This window comes from Osmia lignaria, chromosome 6 (genome assembly GCF_051020975.1).
Source record: "Osmia lignaria lignaria isolate PbOS001 chromosome 6, iyOsmLign1, whole genome shotgun sequence".
Lineage (NCBI taxonomy): Eukaryota > Metazoa > Arthropoda > Insecta > Hymenoptera > Megachilidae > Osmia > Osmia lignaria.
In genome coordinates this window covers 7,006,763-7,033,507 of record NC_135037.1, presented here as the reverse complement: position 1 = coordinate 7,033,507, position 26,745 = coordinate 7,006,763, and the positions used below count along the sequence as shown (strand labels likewise).

At 39.8% G+C, this 26,745-nt stretch overlaps 1 protein-coding gene across 6 annotated transcripts in view; it reads right to left on the bottom strand.

Moving 5' to 3' along the window:
• The window catches only part of LOC117601308 (glutamate receptor ionotropic, kainate 2), a 75,467-nt gene that overhangs the window by 44,129 nt on the left and 4,593 nt on the right, over positions 1–26,745 (bottom strand). For all 6 annotated transcript variants that reach the window (XR_004580636.2, XR_004580637.2, XM_034317920.2 and 3 more), the window contains exons 2-3: positions 25,707–25,911; positions 4,643–4,804 (exon numbers count right to left, since the gene is read on the bottom strand). Coding sequence is in view for 4 of the 6 variants with exons in the window: in XM_034317920.2 (XP_034173811.2) it covers positions 4,643–4,804; positions 25,707–25,800 (256 nt within the window). In the remaining 2 variants the exon portion in view is untranslated. The remainder of the gene's footprint in view (positions 1–4,642; positions 4,805–25,706; positions 25,912–26,745) is intronic.

The following is a 26,745-nucleotide window of genomic DNA, read 5'->3' as shown; positions in this document are numbered from 1 at the left end:
ATAATAAAAAATGTATTGCTTCATTCTGAATGGAACGGGAGGGGACGGTAACGAGAAAAAAATTCATGGAACGAAGAACAAAGGGGGATGAAAATAAAGTTTGTTGTGAGATAATACAGGAGATACATCAAGAAAGTTTCATGGATATCTTTATAATTAAAAATTTCTATTTTAAATACAGTTACAATTTTGTCATTAATCTTGTAATTGTTGTATTACAGCGAGGTTACCATATTAGTTGGAAAAGTTTCATAAATTTTTCAAGTTTCTCAAATGCAAATTAACGAGCGAATGCTTCAATAAAGAAGAATTCTTCAGCTTCATAACCACGATGAACGTCTTCATCGCAAAGATGCTATACTATTCTATCTCCATGCATAATAAACGTCAGGCAAACGAACGAGAAACAATATTAAACCATGAAGCCGGCCATTTTTCTCGTAAAGGGGATGTTTGCTCAGCTTTTCGCAACGATACACCCACGTAAAAGCGTTTCACTTCGAATTAACTTGTAACCGATTAAAAAACACCACAGAATCATGAAAACACATTCGCGGGAGAAGAGGAATATTTACGCTGGATGAAGATATGCCCGATTTCACTCGAGTTGGAGATTTAAAAACAGCCTCGATATTAAAGCAGAAGGTAGAACAGTTCCCTCCGAGGGGTGAAAACTTTGCAAAGCACTCTTAATTACCGAGTATTCCACGTTAAATACCCTCGCGAACAGCTGTGCGCACCTTTTGAACAGATTACGTTCAGTCGTCTTTCTCGTTTTTATAAAAGCCACGAAAACTTTAGCAGCCTTCTCGAGTGTTTCTTCGATCCTTTTCTCTTTAAAATTCGTCTCGTTTAGACGAAAGGGGTAGAAGTTCAGTGTGTTTTACACCGATCACTCGACGAAACATTTCACTGATGAAGAAAATTAATTTCGCTCGTTGAACGCGAAGAATGGCATACATTAAAAATAAAAAACTGCATCGTCAGTTACAAGGTGCGTTCTCATGAGTACCTGTAATTCACAACCGCCATTTTTTGTAAACATTCAATCGGATTTAATTAAACTTTTGTAATCAAATCTCGAGTGTTTTCTTTTCTCCCTAATTCTCCTTCTGTTTCGTCGTCCCTTCTATCATTCGGTTACACGAGTAACGTACAGGCTCGTTGGATAATCCGCTCGACTTCCCTTCGATCGAACTTTCCTCGTTCTGAAGAATCCAGCTCGGAGATCTTTTCTATTAAACGTACCGCCTCTCGTCCGCTTGCCCATTATTCCATTCGTTCCCGGTTAATTAACCATTAAAAGGCCAACGATTGGAAGATAAACTTCCGCTAGATTTGCAGTCAAAAGTTCCTCAGGTAATTACATCATCCACGACAGCGTCAGGTCACAGCGAAGAGATGAAGAAGCAAGATAAAGGGACGAGGATTAACGGTAGCGGGAAAAGGGGCGGGCAATTAAGTGGCATGGGTATCGATCTATGGCCACCATGGATTGGCCTATCATCGTTTCGGTAAAACGGTTCGACAGGAAAAATCCAATTTCTCGGCTTCGAGGCAGTGCCAATAAATTCGTGATACCTTACCACATGGGACTTGTGGTTCGTCAACCGGACGAATTCTTTGGAGTTCATTTTCAATCGCGTTGCTCTTAATAAAGTTACAATTCGTTAACACCTTATTCGCTGTTAATATTTAATTTTTTCTTTTAGTCAGATCTTTGAAAATGAAAAACGTAAGTCAAAGAAAATATTTTTCTCGGTGAATCTTTTTCTCAAGGACAACTTCCTCTCGAAGGAATAAAATCACCGAATCGATGCAAACTTTTCAACACGTTCACGCTGAACGAACAAAGAGAAAGAAGCAAAGCTCGAATCTGTTTACGAACTCACAGATGTCCGGGGAAAACTTCGCGCACTGGGTGTTATCAGCTTTCACGGTGTAGGAAAATAAAGCTGATCTCCTTAACGAATCGTTGCTCTACTATCCTGGTATTATACTATTGATGGGAACTAATAGTATACGATACGCGTTCGATTGGAACGCCGCGAAACACCGGGAAATACCAGAAACCGGATAACAAAGACACTTTCGCAGAGGTGTTCAACTCTTGTTGATCCTCCTTTCAATTCCCTTAACGAGGTTGCAAGTGCAGCTACAGGATTGTCCTTTGATGTGCGTAATTTACCCTTTCGGACACCGCTAATTAATTCGATTCAATCGGAATAATCGTGCGTATAATCCTTTTGTCTGTCGTAAAATCAATATTGCTCTACCCGAGGATCTTTGGAAAGAACAAAACTGTAGAAAGAATAATTGAAACAATTTGAAATATGAAATTTCGAATTTTTTCGAAACGTAAAAGGGGAAATAAATAAATGATACTACGACAAAAGAACTCCACTTTACAGGAAACAATTGAATATCCAAGACTCGAAAAGGCCTTAAAGTATGCATATTACATGTGAAAAGTTGTTGAGCGAACGGTATGATTTTAAAAATTTCTTACGTTGCATCGTTGCAGGAGAGAAGTATGCAGTTCGGAAAATCGACTGTCCGGAATTTTTGTTCAGCAAAAGATATTTTCTTCGTCGGAAACAGGGATGAAAGAAAAGGTTACATTTCGTGTCAAGTTTACAGCTAGACAGACAGAAGGCAAAGAAAGGATCGTATCAGAAAAGACAGACGGATCTAGCGTACCGTTGTCCACTTGTTCTTCCAAGTCTACATTTTCCGATAAAAAGAAAATACTTTGTGCGAGGTTGGAAAACGAAAATCCTCCTTTCGACTAGTTTTCTATTTTTCCAATTTCTCTTCGAACAATAGTAGAAGAAAAATCATAGGTTTAATAAGAAAGCATTCTGATTTGATTTTACATGATATTTTCTCTATCAAACTGTTCAAATGTAAAATAGTGTAAGTACAACGAATTTCAGGGTAGAACGAAGGAATTATCTCGGCAAAAATTAGGAAACAGAGTATACCGGTGACGCTAGCACGATTCTAGATGCGATAGAACAGCAGATGTTGCCTCGGGCGAAGCTTAAATCGCGAAAAGAGCAGCGGTAGCACGAATCTCGTTGACCCAGCTCTGAAATACGATCACCGGATACGCTCGGGTTAATCTCTCCCTCTAAACGTTTGAGACTCCCTGTAGGCTCTATTATTTGAGGATTTCGTACCGGTCTGGCTGTGAACATCCTTTCATGGAATATTCTTTCCATAACGAATGAATAATAAAAAGAATAATTTTGATATGATAAAAGAATAAATTTCATTTGATAAAAGATGTTGATTATTCTACCAGTTGAATATTCACCTTTCGAATGCACCTTGCTTCAGAAGAATCGCAACGATAAATGTAAGCAAGTGGACCGAAATGGTGCACGATTTACCCGGAAAGAATTGGCAAATATACACGTTCACGGTCGAGAGAGCTTCGTGCGAGAGATCGAAGATCGAGAAGGGAGGCATTATTCGCGCAAGCCGAATAGAGAACAGAGAGCTCAAGAGGTGCTCTCGAACACGTGACACGACGTGACGTTCCACAAAGTTCCGCTTTCTTTCGCAGCAAGAGCCACGTATTTCGCTTTTTCGTACGATGCACCCTTCAGATCTCGATGGTCATGTCAGTTCAACTACCAAATCCCTCTCTATCGTCAAAGTTTTACAGTCTCTCGATCGTGGAATTACTTAACACCGAGGGGCATTCAAACTCCGATATATAAAATTCAAACGAGAGTTGCCAACATTATTCATTTCGTTACGAATAATCTATAGCATTCGAGTGTTTCTTCAAAGCAGTCACCTTTCGAATCGTGCCGGTATAACAGTATCGACAAAAGGTCCGATAACCGACCCTCGTTTATCCGCCACGTATGCATATAACCGTAAAAACGTAAAAACGTCCCCACGGTCGGGTGGCAGATAACGCTTTATGTGAAACAAACGGTGTTGGAAGCTTCATCTCGGTCACGAGTGGGCGCATTTACATGCATACAACCCAGCTGCAGTATAGTTAGACGAACACCCCGAAGAACCGAGCGCATTCGGCCCTCCTCGAGGAGGTTACAAGCATTTTGTTAAACCGTATCTCGAGCCTCGTCTTTATCACCAACCCCTTCGTCTCACACTTCACAGGCTAAGGAAATGATAAGAAACTCGTAAATGAAAGGATTATGTGAAATAGAAAGCAACGATCGAAGGATCCACGAAACGCTATCAAACATTTTTCGCAGAAAAAGAATTTCATTATCGGTTGGTTTACGGTGTAAAAAAATGCAAATAAAATTTGACAGCTGATAAAGGAACGGATAATGAAGGCGCTACTTTAATAACGATGCCACCGCTAAACCTGTTACGTTCCTGCCTGACACAACGACACGAAAATATATTTTCCACCAGGCAGCTCGATGCTGCGAAACAATTTCCACGATAACCTCATTATCCATTCCTGTCCTCCTCGTCGGAATTTCGACCATCTTAAACGGCAAGGCACAAAGGCAACGAAAAATAGCTGGAACGTCAACACGCTGGTCGATATTCAATTTTCTTCTTCCCAGGTGTTCGTGACAAAGGAAATTTATCATGAAAGCCGGGATAAGAGATATATAGTTGTAGGTACATTTTAGTAGGTACTCACCTTTTTTCGACGCGTGAAACGAGTCATCTTTCGGCACGTATTGTATATCGTACTCCAGCGTGGTTTTCGGCAGGATGGTCCTGTCCTTGTTGATTTTGTACACGGCATACTTGAAGGCCAGCTCTGTACTGCTATCCTTTTGGTCATGAGTGAATATAGCACCTGCAATCAATCACGTCGTATGGGTCAGAGGAGAGTGGTTCGTTAAATATCGTTTCGCGACGGTGGCGGAATTGCCGATGAAAATGGAGCCTATTTATGTCGGTATACTTAGAAGATGCTGATCCTGCTTTTCTTTGCGGACGAAGGACAAGTGCTCTTCGGTAGGTATATTCTATCAGTGACACGGAACGATCTTACAGCCGTATTATTAATTTTTATTCGAAACATATTCTGTATTCTTAAGCAACGATCGACGCAAGTGTTTTCTATTTTTCATACAGACGTTACAGTTTAGAATTTCGTATACGCATTGTGTCTTTTTCGTAAAGTGACCAGATCGAGTGTTTCGTAATACGTTCGACACCGACCATTTGCATGAGGAGAGTCCATCCTATCCCAAATGGCAGATTCCTCGAGTTCACTTGCGATTCGAGAGCCAGAGCAAACTCGTTTACTAATTGCTGATCGATGCTCCCAAACTTGAGCGAGGCCGCAGGTAGGACCGTGTCAAGGACTCGATGATTGTGTGTGTTTAAATCTATACATGTGTATTTTAATCGAAATAGAAAACAGTGTTTAGCAATTTTTAATTGTTAATGTTATAAATATTAGTAGATGTATTACCAAATATTATTTAGAGCGTGTTACCTTGTGATGATATTATTTAGATAGTGAACCCTGATAGAAATTGTAAATTAGGTAATTATGTAGGATAAGGCTCACTTTGTCAATTTCACTAAGGTGGATGTATGTTTCTAGTATCAACATTCTGATTAATTTCGTTTACGTGTATGTTCTATTGTTTCAGGTGTTTCAGAGAATATTAATATACAATAAATTTACAATGTTTTCTATTGTTTACGCTTTTAAGTTAGAATTAGTATACTCAATTGATGGGTGTTATGGATAGTCAAATATCGCGCGCTAACAAGTCATGCAAGATTCAGAACGCTGCGTGTTAATGAGCCACACCTTGCGCACCGGCTCTCTCTCTCTCGGCGACCAGCAAAGAGCAAACACGTGTAATAGTCCGTGAGCAATTTGTAGATATGTGGAAGAGATAGAGATAAGTTACAAAGTGTCGTGGATTATTAATAGATCTACCAAGCCATCCGCCTCCTCCCCATTACAAGAAATTACAACAATGGGTTATATTCTAAGTAGATAGTAAAAGAAAGTAGCTTTCACTGGTCGGAACTACTGCGAGCTTTACTACTGGTTCGATTAAAGAGGTCGGTTTGTCTGTTCGCAAATCCGATCGAGCAGTGAACAAAAGGGGCACGCTCGAAACAAACCATTCATCCATCGAATGAAAATAAGATTTTCCAAACAAATTTCATTTGTCTCGAAGCATTTTCTAAATAAAGACACGAGTCGAGTGCAAGTTGTAGACCTTTTAGCGTCTAAATTTTCTAGAAATTCTATTTTGCTTACAAATCCATGAATTCAGATGGCAATAAAAGCAGCGTTTCGTCTACGCTTCATTGATTAGCATAATTAATTAAGAAGGAGGGTGACATTAATCGGTATCCGTGTAAGAGAATTCGGCGAAGCATGGTACTTTCGCGGTTGAAAAATAGCTATGTCCAGCATAATGGAGGACGTTCCTGCAGGGCTGTCGCTATCTAAAAACCGTTCACCAGGGGCTGCGACAGTGACGGACGAGGGCAGAGTAATCGGAATGTCGTTGCTTTCATCGGCTTTCCCATCAGCTATGAAGCTTATTCATCGTGTCGGGTGCTAATTTCGGGCAAACTACCAGCTCGAATCACTCGTTCCCTAAAACACCTGCTGGCATTGGGTCAGAAATGTTATTCAGCCTCCTTTAACCGTGCATACCGATGCCTACAGCGAGTACACAACCCAAGGATCATTTCGAACCAGCTTGAATAGCTAAACGAACTAGTACGCGTCCTCTGCCCGAGGCTCTCCCCCTTTCAAAAGGATCTTATTTCTAGACCTTCTTTTTATTCTCGAAGAAATCGACAACACGAGTTTTTTATTAAAATCGAGGTTATTTTAGTAATCGCCTGAGAGACCATTTTCTTAACAAAAATTTCCCCTTCATTCACGCTTTTCTCTGCAACTTTCAACCAAAGTTTGCCCTTCGATGGATACCTTCCAGCTATACTCCACTATTCCGATGCACAAAGCTGACGAAAACACCGAGGCGTGCTTAAATATTCGAACTTTGATCTTCTCATCTCTTCAGCAACCTTTAACGTTCCTTCGAACGTTATCTGTCGCGTTGAAACACGACTTGTATCAAGATTTACCGGCTTTCGCCCTCGACACCGTTTCGCTGAAACGGCCGAACCGTGCAAACAGGAACGAACAGCGAGCAAGAAAATAACCGACGAACATCTGTAGACTCTAATGATGGTAATTCAAAGCTTGAACCAGCGTGAAACTAGAATCTTCCAAATAGCCTTGGAACTCTTGAAGTTTGTGACAAAGAAAAAGCACATGGTAATTACCAAAAACGTGCTATCAGTATTTTCCTACCCCCTGAAGAATCTTAAACTTATCTCAGCGACGCTGTTCCAGCTGTAGCCAGTTAATCCATTTATCGGATGGTATAAGTCGCTTCTATCCTCCACGATTCATTTTTACATTGTTCTGACGGTGTACAGCTGTTTCCTGGATCTGTTGAAGTAGCGATAAGTAATCGGCACTCTCGACGGAAACACAGCCCGTTTCTTTTAGCGACTTCTTTCGAGCATCTCGAAGAACCATCCCCCTTAACGACATCGTTTTATCATTCGTCGTTTAAACGGTGAGTAAAAGAGGTCCGGGGGTAAAGAACTCTGGATTGTTTCCTTCGTGAACTCGTTCGACAAGAATTATTCATACCCTCAAGAATTAAACACCCTTTTTCGCACCTGAGAATCAAACATCCCCTGATGGTTTAATAATCGACTTCAATTAAGGAACAAATTCTTTTTTTTTAAATTAATTCTGTTATCGTTGTTGTTATATGGGAATTATGTTTAATGGAGTTTATTTGAGTGGACTGGATCTTGTAATAGAGTTGAAAAGAAAGCGCGCGAATATCGTATTGCAGAAATCAGCGACGTTATCCCACACATCTATTTTCACCGTAATCTTAGAGAATCCTAAAGGCTTAGGATAAGGTGGCTGAGGTTTCCGCGAGTTAATCTCCGTTTCTGCGGGATTACGGTTACGTTCGAGCCCGGTGTACCAGCCAAGATAAATCTGAAATATCGCAATGAATTCGGTAACTAATACCGTCATCGAAAGCATCGAATTATTGTGCGCAGGGGAGCGTGTAATTTGAAATATTTCGATAAAAATAAAACAGAATATTTCAAGCCCAAATCTATGATGACTAGAAAAAAGTCAGCAGTGATATGTTGGAAGGTTGACAAAGAAACAGGGGGCAGAGAATTTTTGAAATTCAAATCGCGTTTCGTGTTTTTCCTCGAATAAAGCGTATCGGTGCACTTTGGAAGAGAAGGAAGAAAGAAAACGCAGACAGTTCCCGATTGCTACCCCGGAACGGAAGTTCGACTGGTTCCGAGATATCGGGGAATTTTTTTGGTCAACGAAAGATCGATCGGGCAAACTTTTATCTGGAGATTCTCTTACGGGAGAGAAAAGCAAGAGGAATTACACGCTGGATCCTCTGCTTACCGTAATGGAAACTACTAGCTACTAGCTGAAGCACGATTTCCTTGTGACTCTTAGTCGTCTCGATTACTTCCGTCGGTTGATTGAAACTAAAGTTTGTTATTCCGCGTTGAAACACAGCGAATTCAATATGGGGATTGAAAAATTTCTCAAGTTTCGTTTAATTTTTTCGATTTTATTTTCAACCAAAATGGATCTAATCCATTGGTTAACGAGGAAATTTTACTTTCAATTGTAACTGTTTAAATTCACAGTCCACTTATTTAAACAACACTAAAAATGACAAAGGGATATTCGAGAAAAAAAAAGTAGAACGTTTCGTAGTTAGGATTTTTTCGAATTCTCTTAAAACAGGAGACTAGCCGATTCGTACAAAAATATCCAATTCACAGTGTGACGTTCGTGTGGATTATAGAACGTCACGTGTGACGGGTTTAACCTGCAATAATTCTCAGGATTACGAGCGGTCTCGATCCGAACGGAGCACAGCTCGGCTCGGGCTGTACACGCGGCACGAGCACGATGAATGGACCAGTTTTCCAACGGACCGTGAGACACAGCCAACTTTACATCGTTTTGCCAGTCGGACGCCGTACAACGCTGACGACACAGTTTGCTACCGTTGTCCCCGCGAACTTTGTCCAACAACGTTGCTTTCATGAATTATTACGAGGATCGTTGGACGGCCTTGTCTGCCGCGTTGAATGCATTGTCGAAACCACGCTATTTTCAACTTTCAGATAAACGAAAGTTTAATAGATAAACGAAATAGTTTGGAAATTTTTTAAAACGTAAGCTAAATTTATTTTGACACTCTCCTAATTATTATCGACACTTTCTTCTCGTATTATCGGTGAATCTCGATTAAACAGGAGAAGAAATTTGCATTTTCTATGGACACAGCAGAATTGAAGGAGCGTCCGAAATCGAAATCTCGCTTCAAGCTGCTCGTCAACATCGCGAGCTTAAATTCCGACCGGTCTTCTTGCTTTATCCGACGCCGCGTCAGCGAGACAAAGCTCTCGTTGCGAGGTCCCTTCGAGGGCTAAACTGGAATTCCATCGGGTGAAACGACCCTCGAAGAAAGATAAGGAGGGAGCAAAAGTGTGACGGAACAAAGAGAAATCGCGAGAAAAATAGAAGATAGAAACATTCGGTCGCGTAGTCTCCGAGGTATTTCGAAAATCATTCTTCCCGAGGAAAGACTTTCACCCTGCGCTTCCACTCTTCGTGTTCGTCTTTATTCCCCCGTGGAATCGAGGGATGAAAGAGAGAAAAAAAAATAAGAAAGTAGTCCGCGAGAAAGTCAGTCGCAGAGACGTTGATACAACTGGCCAACAAGGGGCGAGAGGAGAGACTAAGAGAAAGTAGAGAGAACTGGATAGAGGGATGAGATAAAAGAACGAACGAAGATGAGAGGCTGAATTCCTCGAGAAGTGAAGTGAAACTTTTTGCGGAACTTTTCCATTCGGCGGAGACATTATACCGAACGCGAGAATCCTCCTTGGAAAGTTGCCGACTCGCGGAGCAACCAAGAAATAACTGGAAGAACCATACCTCTCTAATTGTTGATGCAATTTTTATGAGACTCCATAAGAATGCTTTGTTTTCTAAATCGAGTTAGATACTTGCTGAATTTCAATCAGAGAAATTAAACACATGGATTCTAGAAACAGATAGATGAACAGATAGAAAACTTACATATTTTATGTTTCCGATGCTATTATGTATTCCATAAAAGTGAACCCTTTCTAGCAAAAACAGCCTGCCCAACTAATAAAATAATTTAAGTTTTACCGTGGCCTGAAAACTCACCAGATATGAACCCAATAGAAAATCTATGGGAATTATTAAAGCGTTGCATTGCATCAGAGACAATAACTAACAAGCTACAATTGATTGACAAAATTATATTCGAATGGCATCACAACCCAGAAATGTTAGAAAATTGCCGAAAAAATATGGAAAGCATGCCGAGATGTATTCAGGCAATTATAGATGCCAAGGACGGCGTGACTAAATATTAACATTATATGTGTTTTAAATTATAAAAGTTGTAAAATATAGCAATATCATAATAATACAAATATAACAGTAAGTTTTGCAATAAAAAGGAATACCATTTTAAGTGTATTTTCAATTCCATTCCCGATCAAATTTCAAACTGTTCATCATAACATGATCACCCATTGTATTTGAAAGCGAATCCTGTTTGTCTACATTATACTGGTCAAAATTAATTACCATACAATTTGTGTATAATGTTACTAATAACGCGTTGGTCGCACAAAGCTCTGAATATAACCAATTATAATAACAATGTGTATAAATACACTGTAATGATGATGATACAATTTAGTAAAACGTCTGCTTGATGTTTCGTTGAAAGTGTAGTGCAGCAGGTAGGGAAACTTTTACACAGTTGTACTACTGTGCTCGGCCTTTCGAGAATTCCAAACTTTGAATATTACATAAGTAACATTCATAATAAGCATAATCAGCAACATCGTCAGACATCATAACGATAGAATATAACCGTTGTTAGTTAGACAGAGCAGGGGTTAGTAGAAGTACATTAGAAACATAGATGATCCACCAGGGATAGAGCTAGTAGACTGTGGCCACTAATGGTCAGACGTGCGCCGAGTTAGTAGAATGCAACTGCAGTGATTTGCTAAAGTAAGGTCAGCTGAATGAAGTTGCTGATCGTCGTGTAGAATTGTAGAATCAGTAAAATAAATCAGAGATGGCTTGATAAAGTACAGATAAGTAGTAGTTTAGGTTAGTAAATGGTCAAACAAAAACAAAATGATCAATGACCAAATTTTATCATAATTGATTAGTAGATTGGGAATGAAAATAGTGGGACAGAATTGTTCAGTAGATTAAAACGATAAATAGTCAGGCATGTTGAAGAAGAAGACAAAGGAGATGGTTATCTCCAATACGTTAGTTGACTCCCATGGTCCCGACAAATTTTTACCCCATGGAATCCATAAAATAGGCCGCCAAGATGATCTGTACCAAGTTTTATCCAAATCGATTAATGGGAACATGGTCAAAATGACGGTCAAAGTTGACCCTTTTAACATGGGGCTTTATGGGGAGTGATCGAAATCGTGCTTTCGGCATTCTAGTTTCCGGATATGTTAAACTAGACGATAATACCCTTTAAATGAGCCCATGAGCATCAAAATCGTCAAACGGGAACTTGGTCAAAACCCGTTGTGAAAAAATGAAGAAAATCTTTAAAGTCGATTTCTGACCAAACTACTCAGCGGGTAAAAATTTTCCGGGACCATGGGGGTCAACTAATGTATTGGGGATAGCTATCTCCTTTCTATTTAAAATTTATAAATCATCTTTTGTATCCAAAGCTGATAGTGATTTAATTACACTTCAAAGTTCCCATTTGTATTCTCGCTGTATACAAGTTTGATGAACATAACAGGCCTGAAAGGTCCAAACTGGCCGTCTAATATCTCGATTAAACATTCAAGCTATTGTCAGCCAAAAAGCTGGTGCGGTAATCTCTATCGGTAAAGCAAACATGAAAGGATCAAGCTCGGCGCATTGTCTGCCGGTAGCCCGTTAAATTCGAGGATGTAAGTTTCTTCGAGTTGCAGCGTCGCGTCGCTAGAAGAACGAAACGTGGACCAGCGTAATTAATGGCCGGCTAGCTGGTGATTAATAGTTAGTGCGCAGGCGGTACGGCGTTGCTCCGGACGCGTCCGAGTTTATCGCCGAGCACGCGAGAACCGTCTCCGCCGGCAGCCAGCGAGTTATTAAACTAATGCGACTCGTTAGCGTGCTTCCGCGGTTCTGTTCGACTTCGGTCCGACGAAAATTCGACACACCCGAGAACCAGAGTGTTTCCCGTCGCGTCTGCTCTGCACGCATAGAAATTGCTCTCATTACCGAGACGCATCGTTTTCCTGGGGAATTTCAAGAGCTATCGCGCGTCGATGGAGATCGATCGGTCAGTATAGTTTGCCGGGGCACAGAATCGTTCCGCGCGAGAGTTTCAATCGAATCGGAGATTTTTAATCAAAGATTACAACTTATTTCGTCGGGGTTCAGGTCGGTTATAAATATTAAAAATCGAGGGGTTACGTTTAAATTGAATCTTTCTCATCGTTGATATGTTTGTCACCGTGACAGCGACGCGTTTTTTATATATTTTTGTCTCGACGAAGTGAAATTGAATTTCTTTTTTTTTTAATACTCGCGGAGTAATGTAACCATTTTTATAAACTTTTAAATTAACTTAGCTGCAGGTAGTTTTATGTAACTTTACGGAATAATTAACGCTTTATTAAACTAACGAGCTCCATTGTGAAGTAAAGAAAGGTATAAAATAAAATCTCAAAACTCTTTTGTTTTATTCGTCCGTGAAACAAAGTTTTGCCAGAGTGTTTGTAACGGTTCGAAATTGGACTCGTTAATGCGCCTCATCGTTTCACCAGAAACGAAACGTGGCAGCAACTCTGTTACGAGCAGAAACGAGGCCGTTTGCGCGTGAAATTCGTCAACCGGCAGCATCATTAAGCGTGCGATCGACTTTCGTACGCCCTAATGGCCGGGTAATTAGTAATCGAGCGTTATATATTTGATTGCATTACGTTCTCGCCGATCCCTCTGTTCATAATGGTCCCACCGAAACACGAAATTGGATGGCTTATAAATAGTGGTACAAACATAGGGGAAATTTAAAAGAATATATTCGAAAATTAGTAATTGATACATAAAGCACGCGTTAATCATTTTTATAAAAAGGAAGGAAGTATAATCTTGTATCGTATCGGAAGATTGATAAATCGTTCGTTCGGAAGATTTCGGAATATTGATGAATCCGGATGGTATTGGATGTGAAAAAAATCTCCATGCGTTTGGCTCAGTGTCTGTCAGTCAACGTTATACGGAGACAGAAAATTCCGTGAATTTCTTGTCATAACGATACAAAACCATATGGAATCGATGGCTGACACGGGTCGCGACAAACGCGTCAACACCGATCGACGATCACTGATCAGAGAATAAAAAATTACTGGCGTGTGAAAATGGGAAATTCTATAGAGGAGGTGTATGAAAAAAGAATCGTGTATGCTTTTGTTAAATAATTGTGATTTTCTATTTTCATTTTTATTTCCACGTAATATGGCTATTTTTGAAACCGAGAAGATTAAGTTACTTTGTAACGCATAAAGCTAGAAGATTTCGACGTTATCCAGTTGTTTCGAGGTAGACAGAAGAATTGATTCCCGGGGATTCTCGGGATATTCTCGCGACAACATTAAGACAGAAACGGTGTCGGTATTTGCTGGATAATCCAATAGAAATCCAATAACCGAGGAAATGTATTTTCCGGCGAGCTTTTCGATACGTCGACGTCAACGTTGTACACTCTGTTCCGTCGTCGGGGCCGCAAGCTGCGTCGTCTTCGTACGAACGCTCATGATGCTTTCCATGAATACGGAATCAGCCTTTCGTAAGTTCCGGTCTGTTATTCGTCGTTGCTCGTCTAAGCACGCGAATATTCCTGAGAAACACGTGAAGCGCGTGAAGCTAAGAAACCATGGAAATTGAGTTCGTATATCCGCGATCGAATTTGGCGGAGGAGCAGAGACGAATTGTGATCAAGACATTTCGTGTATCCTATTTTCTATAACCTTTTGTTAATAGAATAAAATAAAATAACATTCAAACCAAAGATTTTTGTCATTTTCCAATTTTTATTTTGAAAATTTTACGCTGTCCTAAAAAGTATTCTCTGGTGATAAAATTTTTAAATTTCCTTCACTCGCTCATCAACGTTATTGTCGCAAGCTGCAATTTCTCAGCTTTACGAGTCGAAGGTTAATGAATCGTTAAGTCTTATCAGAAATATCAAGGACTTCCGATAGAATGGCAAGTGAAATGATTGAAACACAGGTCAGGCAATCGAGTAGACGAAGGAGCTTGGGGTTACAGCTTTGATTATCAGTCTATGTACCGACATATTATGCGAGACGCAGCTGCGAATTACCAGGACGAGTGTACTCTTGAATAATGCAACGAGATCCGGAATCCAAATTAACGTGACCGGTTCGCCGCCCGAGAACAAACGTCTTGAATGTACCAACTCGTTCTGACGATAATATTATGCGGTACCTTCGATTTTCCTACTCCTCGTTCTTTTCAATATTTGCCTTTCGAGTAGAGAAATAATTAACCGAGGTGCCTTTGCAGAAATAAATTCAGAAAGTTAATGGATATATAGACGAAGTAGAAATACTTGCCGAGACCATAATCCACCCCTGGACAAGAGTTACACAGGGTCAACGTTCTCGATTCGCGACTGGCAGAGGTCCAATCTTATCCGCTGTACGCGATACATTTTCCGGAAAATATTTACCATTTCCTGTCGCTCTTTCAAACCGGCTTTGAAGAAAGACACTGATCGAGCCGCAAACTATAACACGCTCCGATACTCGCGGCTGTTTTTACCCTCGTTTCACCGATATCGACGAATAGCCGTGTACGATCGGTTGGATACTTTGCGCAGTTCTTTCTCGTGCTTCCTTATCGATCCGTGAAAATGTTTAAAGGCGGCTTGATTGATCGTGTTCGAGACATTGACAACGAATCGGTAGGTTATATCCGAAGCGAAGATTAAAGTGATATTAAACATTAAGATATTAAAGTTAGAAAATTAAAAAGAAGCGGAAAATTTGTAAATTAGGATTGACAGAAAGACTATGTTATTCGAGAAACGAAACGTATAACCCAGTTGTATCGTAACTGATGGAATTATCGAATGTGTATGCGATGTACCGTAATCAAACTAGCGTACAGATGTTCAATGAACAAAATGGTCAATAGAATTTTCATTAACGATCAGATACGTGCCGTCGAATTGGTTGAATTAATCGACGAATAGCTTCAACGTTGCTGCGATTCCGTGGGGACATTCCTCCGATGCTTCTATCGATTCTTCGAACCGCAACAGTTAAATAGAAATCCAATTAGAACCCCTTCAATAAATAACCAACTTCCATTCTAACCGCATTTTACGATCACCCGCTTTCATTCTAATTTTTTTCCGTTCCATTCTGCATATCAATTGCAGCATACGAGATATCAAATAAATCATAAGCAATCATTCCAAACAGCTTTGATCGATGAATATTAATTAATCATTTCCTTCATCAATATTTTGATAATCGAGATTCTTCTGTATTATAGAAATTAAAGTAAAAGGAAAATCAGTTCGAAGAGCAGGGTCGTCAACTTTTCACAGGCCAATAGCAAATGTTTAATACCGGGAGAGAACGATAGCTAGAAATCCGACGAGTTCAGGGGTAGTTGGCTGAAACCCTCGAGAGTAATCGCATTATGGTTCTCGCGTATAGCTCTCATTACGTTCCAGTCGACGTTCTGTCACCCCTTTTCGTCCCTCATCGTCGCATCGGACGTAAGGGGTTGAAACGGAGTTGCCTTCTAGAGAAATGGTCCCCGTTGTTGTTGCCCGTCTCGGTGACCTTTGGCTCGATGTTTTCTAACCGGTTGACAGCATCCTCTGTCAGGGTGACACCCGGTAAACAGGACGTAACGAGTCCGAAATAGGAACGAAAAGAAGTTAAAGAGGATGAAGTATAACCCTATAAACGCAGTGTTGTCGTAACCGTGCTTCGTAGAACAATGCGGCTTTGCTTCGGACCATCGGCCAAGAGGTTTCGAACGTTCTATTACGCAAGTGCTCTTTAACCTTTCTTCTTGGCTTACGTGCACGTTCGATCCGGCAAAATTAACACTTTCCTGGCTGGTTATGACTTTCAAGTCGAACGTTATTAAACACTCGAATCACGTACATTGCAAAAATGTAACCTCAATGAAATTGATCGTTAAAATTGATGATTGAATTTTATAAGTCAAACAATTCTTATTAATATGAAAACACCCATAGATGGGTAGAATTAGAATTTTCTGTTAAAAAAAAAAAAAAATAAATTTTAATGAATAGGATTCTTTGATCGCGTTTCTTCTTAAAGGAATATTCTATCGTATAAGCAGAACAACTTTTGCAACGACCTCGTGGATTAACTTTGGACAATGGCTATTGTTCACGAAAATATATGTGAACTTCTGGAGCGGTATTCTGTCTTATTACGGATAATTTAGGCTTCAGAGGTAGTAAATTCTGGCCCAACAAGGGACAGTGAATTTTTCGAAGACGATCAAGAACTTGGGGTCCATTCAAGCGATTGTAGGAATGAACTTGAACGAAAAGGGGGGTGAATTGCTTTCGGAAGCTCGTAGTATGAGAATCGAACGAAGAAGAATATTACTTTGAGAATAGGCGAGGGGCTGATCAAATTATTGCCGAAAAGTTTCCGAATAAATGGAGATAGATATCGAATCGTTTATCTATAATGGAAACCATCGTAAAACGAATTAATTAAAATACAGATATGCAAATTTTAAATGATATTTACCTCAGCAATTTGTTAATTACGCGTAAGATTTAAAATTTGCATACTCTGTTGCACGCTTTTCATTTTCAAGAATCATGAATATTTCAAGAGTTTCAAAAGTATTTAGACTTTCAAGAATTTTAGCGTTCGAATAAAATTCAAAGCGGTTCGAAACGTTTAAGTCCCTGGATAATGCCTTTATTAATCGTAGAATTAACGAGCTATCGTTATTCATCGCGTTGCATTCGAGATAAGTCGATGCATCCTGCATGCAGGATCTACCATTATCATTGTCGTTAAACGTGCTGATAAGAGACCCGCATTCCGTGTTCTCTGTATAGAAGTCACTTAATGGCATAACAGATTGACGATAGCAATTATTTCTTAACTGAAACGTGTTTCCTTTGAATCGTTGGAATAATTACCGGAACGAGTTGTTTCGGAAATTACTCGTCTCGATAATACAAAACTGGCAAATTTAGAAAAATTTCATTTCCGCAGTGTTTACCACCCAATTTGACCGCATTTTAGAATTTTAAAAAGCACTAAAGTGGTTGTCGAACAGAAAAAAAAGTAAATTTTTATTCAAATTCAATGCCGCGCGAGAACGCTTATTTTATGCATTGATTTCATTCGCTCGAATAAATGTTAGCTGAAAAAAAAGGAATATTCACGGTAAAATTTCAGAAGCGGAGATAATTGTAGAAAAATATGGGTATAAAGATAACGTTCCATATGTATTCCCAGCATTTTTGCATTAAGCATTAAAATCCAACGTATTTCATGGATAAACAGTAGCGCTATATATGTATATACGAACGGACGTTAAAGAAAAACCGTGGTACTAGGAAACTTTACGATAGGATTTGTGGATAACGTTGCGCGCAAATATTTTAAACGATTCGGATAAGTTAAACGACCCTTAATTTTCCGCCTATTGAAATTCACTTTTTTCCATAGTATTTTATTTCTAGATATTAGGCAAATAAACTGCAAGCGCAAAATAGAAAATAGAATTGTACACTTGTACTAATTATAGAAGGTAGCAAATGGAAAGGTAATTAACGTATTAACAACTGAGATAAAAATATTCAGAAAAGTCTTTGAAAAGCTTCACGACCAAAGGAATCGTTCGAAAAAAATCCAGTCGACCGAATTTTCCACCCCAAAAATCTCATAATTCACAACAGAGACGTTAATGACCATTTTTCGTGGCCGCATTCGTTGCTTTCCTCCCTCAAAATGATTCACGTCATTTCTTCGACGACCCTTCTGCAATTAAAGTAGGTATTCGACGAACGTATTACCGAGCTTTGTAAACTTATCCCGTTGGTCTTGCGAGGAGGTTCGTCAAAGGGTTTCCACCGCGATTCCATGGTAAATAGGGACAGGTTCGAAAGGGCGAAGGGTTGAATAACACATCAGACCAAAGTGAATTAGGAGCGTTGATAACCCGAGCAAACATATTTAACTGTCTGGCACGATATGCCATGGCGACTATATCTCGAAAGCTATTATCATGAGTGAGGAAAAAGAGGGTTTAAACCAGTCCTATGTAAAATTAGAGAGGGATGATAAGCTTGAAACCTACGAGATACTGACCAGTCTCGTGTAATTATATTTTTATAAGGAAAAGTTATAAATTCATTAATTTTGAAAGTTATTACATTCATCTGCGATGGTGCGAATTTGTTAGTAACTGTAGACGCTAATGATAAATACTTCTTGATTATAGGATAAATGAAGAGACAGTTTTGCAACAACCTTAAATAGATTCAAAGGTGTCCATTTAAATCCTGGGATATTCGCTTGCATGTTTAAACCCCGTGATTAAATTCATTTCCATGAAAGTCGTGGCTGTTTACAGAGACAGGAAAAGTCATTTGAAAGAGATAAGTCTGGGTGGCAAAGTGTAACAGGAGTCTTGAGGCTGAGGAATGAGACAGGGAAATGAATTACATCCCCTCCTGTTTATCCTAGCCAGCTTGTTTCAAATTATTACTGCTTTCACGTGGAATAAACAGAGATTCAATATCAAATTAACACTTGTAAAATTATCGAATACCGTATAAAATACCTCAACGTTGATAACGGTTAAAATGTTGAATGTTAACTTGACTCGGAATACAGAGTAGTACGTTGATAGAGTTTATGTGGAAGGAATTGGAGCGGAGTTTCTATTTGTTAGATTTAGGGTTGAACTAGTTTAGATTAAGTTTAACACGGACTGGTACAAAGTTTGAAAATGGATTGTTTCAAGTTAAATTATATCGACTACATGAATTTGCTATTGTTAAGGTTTTATCGAATTTATTTTTGTAACGAAAGATAAATTATTAAAGGAATCGTGTTTGAAGAAAATGATTAGCTTTTAAATTGGAATAGCCTATACACCGTGCGTATCTGTGACGTTTATAAAAAGCGTAATGAAAGAAACCTGTACAGTGTACGCGAAAGGAAAAATTTCCAAGTTCCAGATTTATCTGAATAATTAATTAAAAGAGCATTTCTAGCAAAAGCATCTTCTGCAATTTGCACGTTCTTTGTATGTTAAGAGTGCAACAGGGGGTGGAGGATCGATGTTACCGTGGCAAAGTCATTTCCCTTGACGATCCGGGTTTTCATCTTTGGCGAGCAGCAGACTTCTCCGAGAAGCAATCGAGTTAGAACGCGGTAGCTCTGTTAATTTCGCGAACCAGAGATGTTCATTGAAGCGTCGACATTGCTCGCTTGAAATTCCGTTCGCGCGTTACTTGGAAACCGAAGCTTCCGGTCGCTGTAAGGATCGTTTTGTACACGATACCCAGGACTGCTGTAAAGGCGTTGTACCCAGCTGTTTCTTAGCGGTGACAAAAGGATAAGAGCTGGCTTTTGCTCGTTATTCCCGAAGATTTGCGAGGGACCTTTGTGATTTATCATTCACGGATTTGGATGTCCACGTTTATACTTTGTATTCAATTTTCTTTTCCATCTTTTCACTATAGTTTCTTTTCCAAGGTATGTTTCAAAAAATCAAACCAGTAATTTAAACAAATTTCTGTTGAATACAAATTTTAAACCTGATTCGTCTATTTCTTACAAGGAATATAGACACGAAGCCATAACCTGTTAGCTGACAGCAATCGCTATCTGACATCTTCTCTACGATTAGCTAAATGACAATAATCCATCATCTCTATCGACTAGTAGCTGACAGGAGGTCGATGATTGCTTCTCGATTCTCCTTCTAAAGTTTCAGAGTCAACTCCAGCAACCTGACACTCGTCGCATGATAAGAAAAAAAGTTTTTCCTTGGCAGGAAGTGTAATTCTTTCGGACATACCATTATTTAAATTACCGAAAGGGAATCTTTCACAGGATTCAGGTATAACATACTGCGAAATCGAGAATATACCGTTTTAAATTTACCTGGATTCACGTAAATGGCTTCGAAGTTCTTAAATCATAATGATTCACGTCTTTCGGTAGGACTCTCCCAGTCCAAGTTGCAAAGCGCGCAGTCTCATTATTTTTGGAACGAACCACGTATTTTCTTCGTTTGAAGTCACGACATCTGCTTCCATCCGAGGGATGCACGATCAGGCTGAGCCCTATTCACGTCCGAGACGAAGGCGGCTCGGACAATTTCAAAAATTCTTCCCCAAGGCGGACAGAGACGAGCTGGTAACCCACTTACATGCAAAATCGTCCTTCCACTCGGTTTACCCCGTCTTCTGCTCTTCTTTCTTCTACGATCTTCTTCGACCTCTGCGTCTCCCTCCATTTCGCTGAAACGACCAGCGTCCACGGAAAAAGGAACGCAATCGAGCGAGGAACCGACGATTTCGACGTTTTCAGGGAAAAAAGCTTGCGTGAATAGTTGATGCGTGAAAACGTCACCGGTTCAGACCTCGATGACACTATTTCGACGATATTATATTGTAAACGCGTATTATTATCTCGGAAATTCTATTAATTGCGTAGAATAGAAAATGGATAATGTAAATTGATAATTAATAATAATATTATATTAATTTTGTTAAACAGGAATTACAGTGTATCCTGAATAAATTATAGTTAGAGTGTATCACATTTAATTGTTAATAAAGGTGTAAAATAGACCGAATTGTCATCGATAATAACTCGATAAATCAATTATCTGTAAAATCCGATGAAAAGGAGATTAACTTCGCCATGGATAATTTACGAGGATCACTCGAGGGTAGCTGGCAAATATTTGCAGAGGACGCCGTAATGTTTGCAAACCCATCAGGCTAAGTTCGCCTTTCAGCATCGTCTGGAAGAAACCTTCCTCGAAAAGGAGCTAACCACTCCTATTGACCGCTCGAGATTTATCGAGCTCACCAATCATTTAGGGTTATTTACCAATGAAAAGGAGAAGAGGCGTGAACACCTTTCGCCGTTCATCAGTATAGAAATGATAATACCTGTACTGCAATTGACAGGCGAAAACGGAGAAGCGGAAGTAATTTCCTTAAGAAGTACCATAAAACTTCTCCGGTTCCCGAGAGTTTCCCTTTGAACTGTAATAACAGAAATTAATTGATCCTTCCAAGTTTCGAGGATCGTTGAGAAACGAAAAGTTTGAATTTGAAGTAATACATAGTTTGAATTTTTCGAACGGAAAAAGCAATCAATTACAGAGAATTTTCGATGGAATTTGTGGTACACCGATGTTTCGGGCGCCACCTAGTCGTAACCATCCCTTTCTTCGCCCTTCTTCTTTTTTCACCCTCTTCCAATACATTGCCTCGCCATTCTTCGTCACCCTCCGTTTATGTTTCCTTTTTCACACCACCCCATTGAATTATCTCTGGCTCGATGCTTCCGTTAGGTAGGAGACAACGAGAACACATCGCGCGAAACGGACGGGAAGCAACACGAGACCGGAAGTCAACGAGAAAATGTAGAAGCTGTCGTTTCAACATTTACATACCGTCTCGTGCTATTTTTTTGTAATTCCTGCCTCTTTCTTGCCGTCTTTAATATAACGGTAAACAAGAAACTCTCCGCGTTGCTATTGCAACGCGAATTGTTTCGTTTCGCAAATATACGATGTCGCAGATACCGCTCGGCGTCGATTGCTTTTTGCGTTTCTGTTTTCCACGGGGTGGAAACACGTTATTCCGTGCTCCAGTAATTTCCAAGTCGATTCATCTTTCGTGCTTCGGCGAATCTTAGAAGCTGACACATTTATGGCCGGTGGATAAAGAAGCCTGCCTTTTCACACTTTACATTTTTATTCGAAAAATCAATCGTTTTCGTGAAAATTTAATTCTACGATTTCATATCAGGAGGTATCGATTCGAAACACCTTCATAAAATATTTTTCAGAAAATGTATCCAATAGAAGTTGGTGTTTTTCTGAATTTCGTCTGGTCGCGTGTTATATTTCCAAGGAAAAATAAGAAGTTGATCCGGAACAACGGGCGAAGGAAAGTTCATAGACGAAGGATGAGTGCAGGAGAGCACGGGCAATAAAAGACGAAGAATGCTGAAGATTCTTGAACGAGTGTTCGTGCAAGTGGCAGCTAACCGCAGCTTTCCTTTGTCGCCGAACTTGAACCATTTGTTCACCCACTTTGCTTGTCACTCGTCGCCCGGAGGGATGAAAACAGCAAAAAAAGGTGCTTAAAGGGGAGGCGTTGGATCTCCCGAGTGACAAACGCGAACTCTCGTCGAGCGACAAACGCGAACCCTTCGAGCGTTCTCACCTCGATCTAGTTGTAAATCGAAGACCTTGTAACTACGAAAAAAAAAACCGATTCCTGTCGATGCACCGTGTACGTTTCGACCCTTTCCGGGAAAAGCTTCGAGAGGCAAAGCGTGTCTGTGATTTTACGGTTCACGGTGAAAGAGATGCGTGAGCGTAAGCTCGAAGAAAGGAAAACGTTGTACCGGGTTCAGAATGGATAAAGATCGGGCAAAATGTTTTTATTCGAAATGAAAATGGAAAGAAAGGTGTATAAACGAAGGGAATTGTTAAAAGTGTACATTAGGATGTCATGTAGACTTTCTTTCTATAGGGGGTGAAGTTTTCTAATATTTGTTTTGAATTTGGGGAAAATCCAGGGAGGGTCTAGGCTCTAGGGAGTAATCTAGTATTTTAACACTAGATATCGATACAAATTTCGATGAGAACACCGTGCGTTTAAACCCACCATTAAACATTTCCCCAACATCGTATTCATGAATATTGGTTTCCAACAACACTGTAATTTACAGCATGTATTATAAATTCTTATTCAATTAGTGGGTATACATTCTACTTTCATATATATAATAGAAAATGTAAGTTTTACATTGATTAATACTTTATTAATTTACTATTTTCATTTTTCAATCAGTATCGTCTGAATGTAAAGACAATAATATTATATGTTTATACCGAGGCACCCAGTACATCTTTCGTTATATTTAATTAGAACAGAGAAAGTATGAAGGACCGTTCGCCAGCAGGGATCCTCTTCAATTCAAAAGACAAATAAAGTCAAAAGAACTTGGTTTAAATGCAATATTTTCATAAATTCTCCTGACGGCGATCTCCTCTTTTACCTTTTTCATCTCTGCGAACGATGAGAGACGTTCAATTTAATTTCTCTATTCGCTATTACATTATCCAGGATAAAGAAGGACGATTTACTCGTAGAAATGTTGAGTTTCGTCGGGGCAAGATCGCGTGTTCGTTCTAATAGGTGATGAACCGAGACACAGAGAATACAGTTTAAACGTCTGAGTTCCGTATTATTTCCAGACGAAATCTTTCGAGAAAAATGCAGCCGAGCGCTTGTTCACTATTCATTCGCAACGAACTTTGTTTCGTGGAGAAACTGAGAGAACGAAGAGGAGAAACTACGACAAGGGGAAGACTTCGTCTTACGTATATACCATGAGTTACGTTGCTTGCAGAACTTCTCAGAGCCGTGTAATATCATTCTAAGGTAGTTGAAAGTTACCGAGGCTATCCGACGTCGCCGAAAAATACCTACATCTCGGGCCCATAGTCGCTAACGTATTCATCCCGTCGAATTGTTTCTGCCAAACTTGTTCGCGCAAAGGAGCTTCGTTAAAATTTCATTTTCTAGCGATTTCACGGCCAAACTTTCTCGTAAAATGCAGGGCTTTCATGCGACAACCTAATACATAGCCAAGTTTGCGAGGAATATAAAATAATTTTTAACAAAAAATAAAAGTGTAAAAGTGTACATATTACTGATCGAATTGAGTAATCTCCTCCTTTTAAGAAAGTCGGTTAAAAATTCAAGAGAAGGACCCTCGTTTCTTCACCGCAAAACTCGAGGATGTTAATTTCAGCGGTGGTTGGTTAATTGAAGCGGAAACGGGGCAACCGTCTCTGGCAAAGCGCAACGAGTAATGTTCATTATCGAATGACATATGGTGGTCCATTAACCGAGCTTCTCGTTGACCCAAAAACTTGGACGTTGTTGCGGCAAGTGTCGACCCCATCAAAGGTTCCACCAGCCGAGCAACGGTGCACGGTTACGCGAATTGCGTGGCCAAGTTGGCAAGGCAACAAAGCTCGCAAGAACTTGCAAGAGTTTACACATCCCTCTACCAGAAACGAGGTTGAGGACGGTGTTCTTGAAGAAAGAGCAAAGCGCAAAAGCCTGCGAAGGGCCGACTCCGTTACAATTTCACGTTTATCACAAAAGTGATGAAAGTCAAGTTTGATTCTTTTTTTTCAAATTATCTCGGCGGGATTATTTATCAGTTGTGAATGATTCTAGATTGTCAATATAAAATGAACGAGAGGTAAATAAAAGATAGATCGTTGGAAAGTGTAGTTAGTATTTCGATGACCGTAAAATTAGCAGATAACCCGATTACTCAAACTTCTTGATTCAATTTCAAGAAGTTTCGTACCGACTTCGTCGCAGCCCTTCGTAATTGTCGCGTAATGAGCACGTGACCAAGTTAACAATCCTCTGTCGTTGTGTAAGTAGTAAAACTTAAGACAAGATCTTATAACATAGTCACATGTATGCTAAACAATCTAATCATCAAGGGAAGAATTCACAAAATACTTATTAAAAAATATCATTACAACCCCAATAATTCACAAGTGATCAATTTTCTTTTACTTTATTTTCCTGTTTCATTCAGAATACACCTGATCATAGGTGATTAAACTTGTTTGGAAATTGGAACGTAACCAAAGAAACTCTCAAACTCCTATATTTCACTAGATCGGTTCAATCGAGGTTCCTCTAGAAATTCCAGATTCAAATTCAGATTCAGATTCAGATACTTCCGAGGCTCGACTGACTGTGGGACATCATTTTTAAGGAGACAAACGCTCGATTCTCTCGCAGGATATTATTGATGAAACAAAGATTTCGATGCTCGTGGGCCGTCATCTAGTCACGTACCGTCCAGAAGACGAGTATTTGTCTCGCAACGTAATACCCTGTAGCTCTTGCGTCGCCTACCTTGCTAAATCTCATTCCCCCGCGCGTTTCCATTGAAATTGGATTTCTCGCGCTGGATGCCCCCAGAGGCGGCGGAACTTTGGTACACAGAACTTTCAGACACGGCAAAGTGAAGGTAGACGAGAAGGGGGAACAAGCGCACTTAGGTATCGCGAAGAAATTGGAAATTTCCTTATTAACTCGATTAACGATCGACGTTTTAGTCGAACAAGTGGATTTAAGGCTCGTTCGCAAATCGACACGATATCGCGCTCGAATGAAAATGTCCTTTGTTTTACGAGGAATTTTTATTTCTGGACGATGAACTGGATCGGTCCGATCGTAAAGTATAATTTTTCGTCTACTCACCAATCTTGACGACTGAGGGTAGCGCCGCGACGTCGAAAGGCAGTTGTAACAGCCGAAGCACAAAGACAGTGGCTAGCAGGCAGCCCAAATTCATAGCTCATCTCGAAAGCCCACCTTTACGGCCTGTTGTTGGCCCTTTACCACCGAACACCACCGCACGAATCACGTCCGCGTGCCACGACACTCGACGTTTCTCTGCATTTACCTGCAAACAAGTTGACAAAGTTCAAGCGAGTTTCCAAGTTCGTGTCCGTTTCAGCATTTCAAATGCTCGGCCAAATGAAATCCCTCGTACGATAAACAACCCGGCGACGTTATCTCGGTTAATTACTCTCGAGATAATACCAACACTTCCAACTGGTTTTCATACAAAATCCAACTGTAATCGTGTTTTAAATTGTCCCTATTATTCCTGCAATCTCTCCGTGTTTCTTCTTCGATAATTTTATTTTATTTTGTTTCGCATATAAAGAGCTTCGAAACTTTTCATGCGACTGCGTTTGGACAATGGTCGATACGTTGTTTTATTATTGGAGCGTTGTGAATGAATAATAGTATCAATTTTAAACATTGAAATACCGTGCTGGAAAATTGTTAGATGTGCAAAACTATCTTTTCTATAGAATTGTGTTTTAATTAATTAATTTGAGTATTAAATTTTACCCCTTTAGAGATGATAAACTCTGTTACAATAAATTCGTGAGATTCCTCGGTTTTGTTAATAACTCTCGTTCGATTTTTCATATAATTCTTTTTCCTACATACACGCTTATTGAACAAGCTTAATTGGCAATCCGACCAGCATAAATACTCGTTACAACGAAAATTGGCGGAACGAAGTTTCGTGTACGCTGTTGCGAACATGTTGCTTTGTACTTCATTTCAAGTCGAAATTACCGTAAATTAATAAGGGCCGACGTACGAACGGGTGAACTGAATTAGCGGTTGCTGAATTATTCGCGTCGACAAATCTACTAGATATATTCTGTTCGGACAGCAGGAATAATCGAACCGTTATACAGCTGTGTTAAATTTCGAG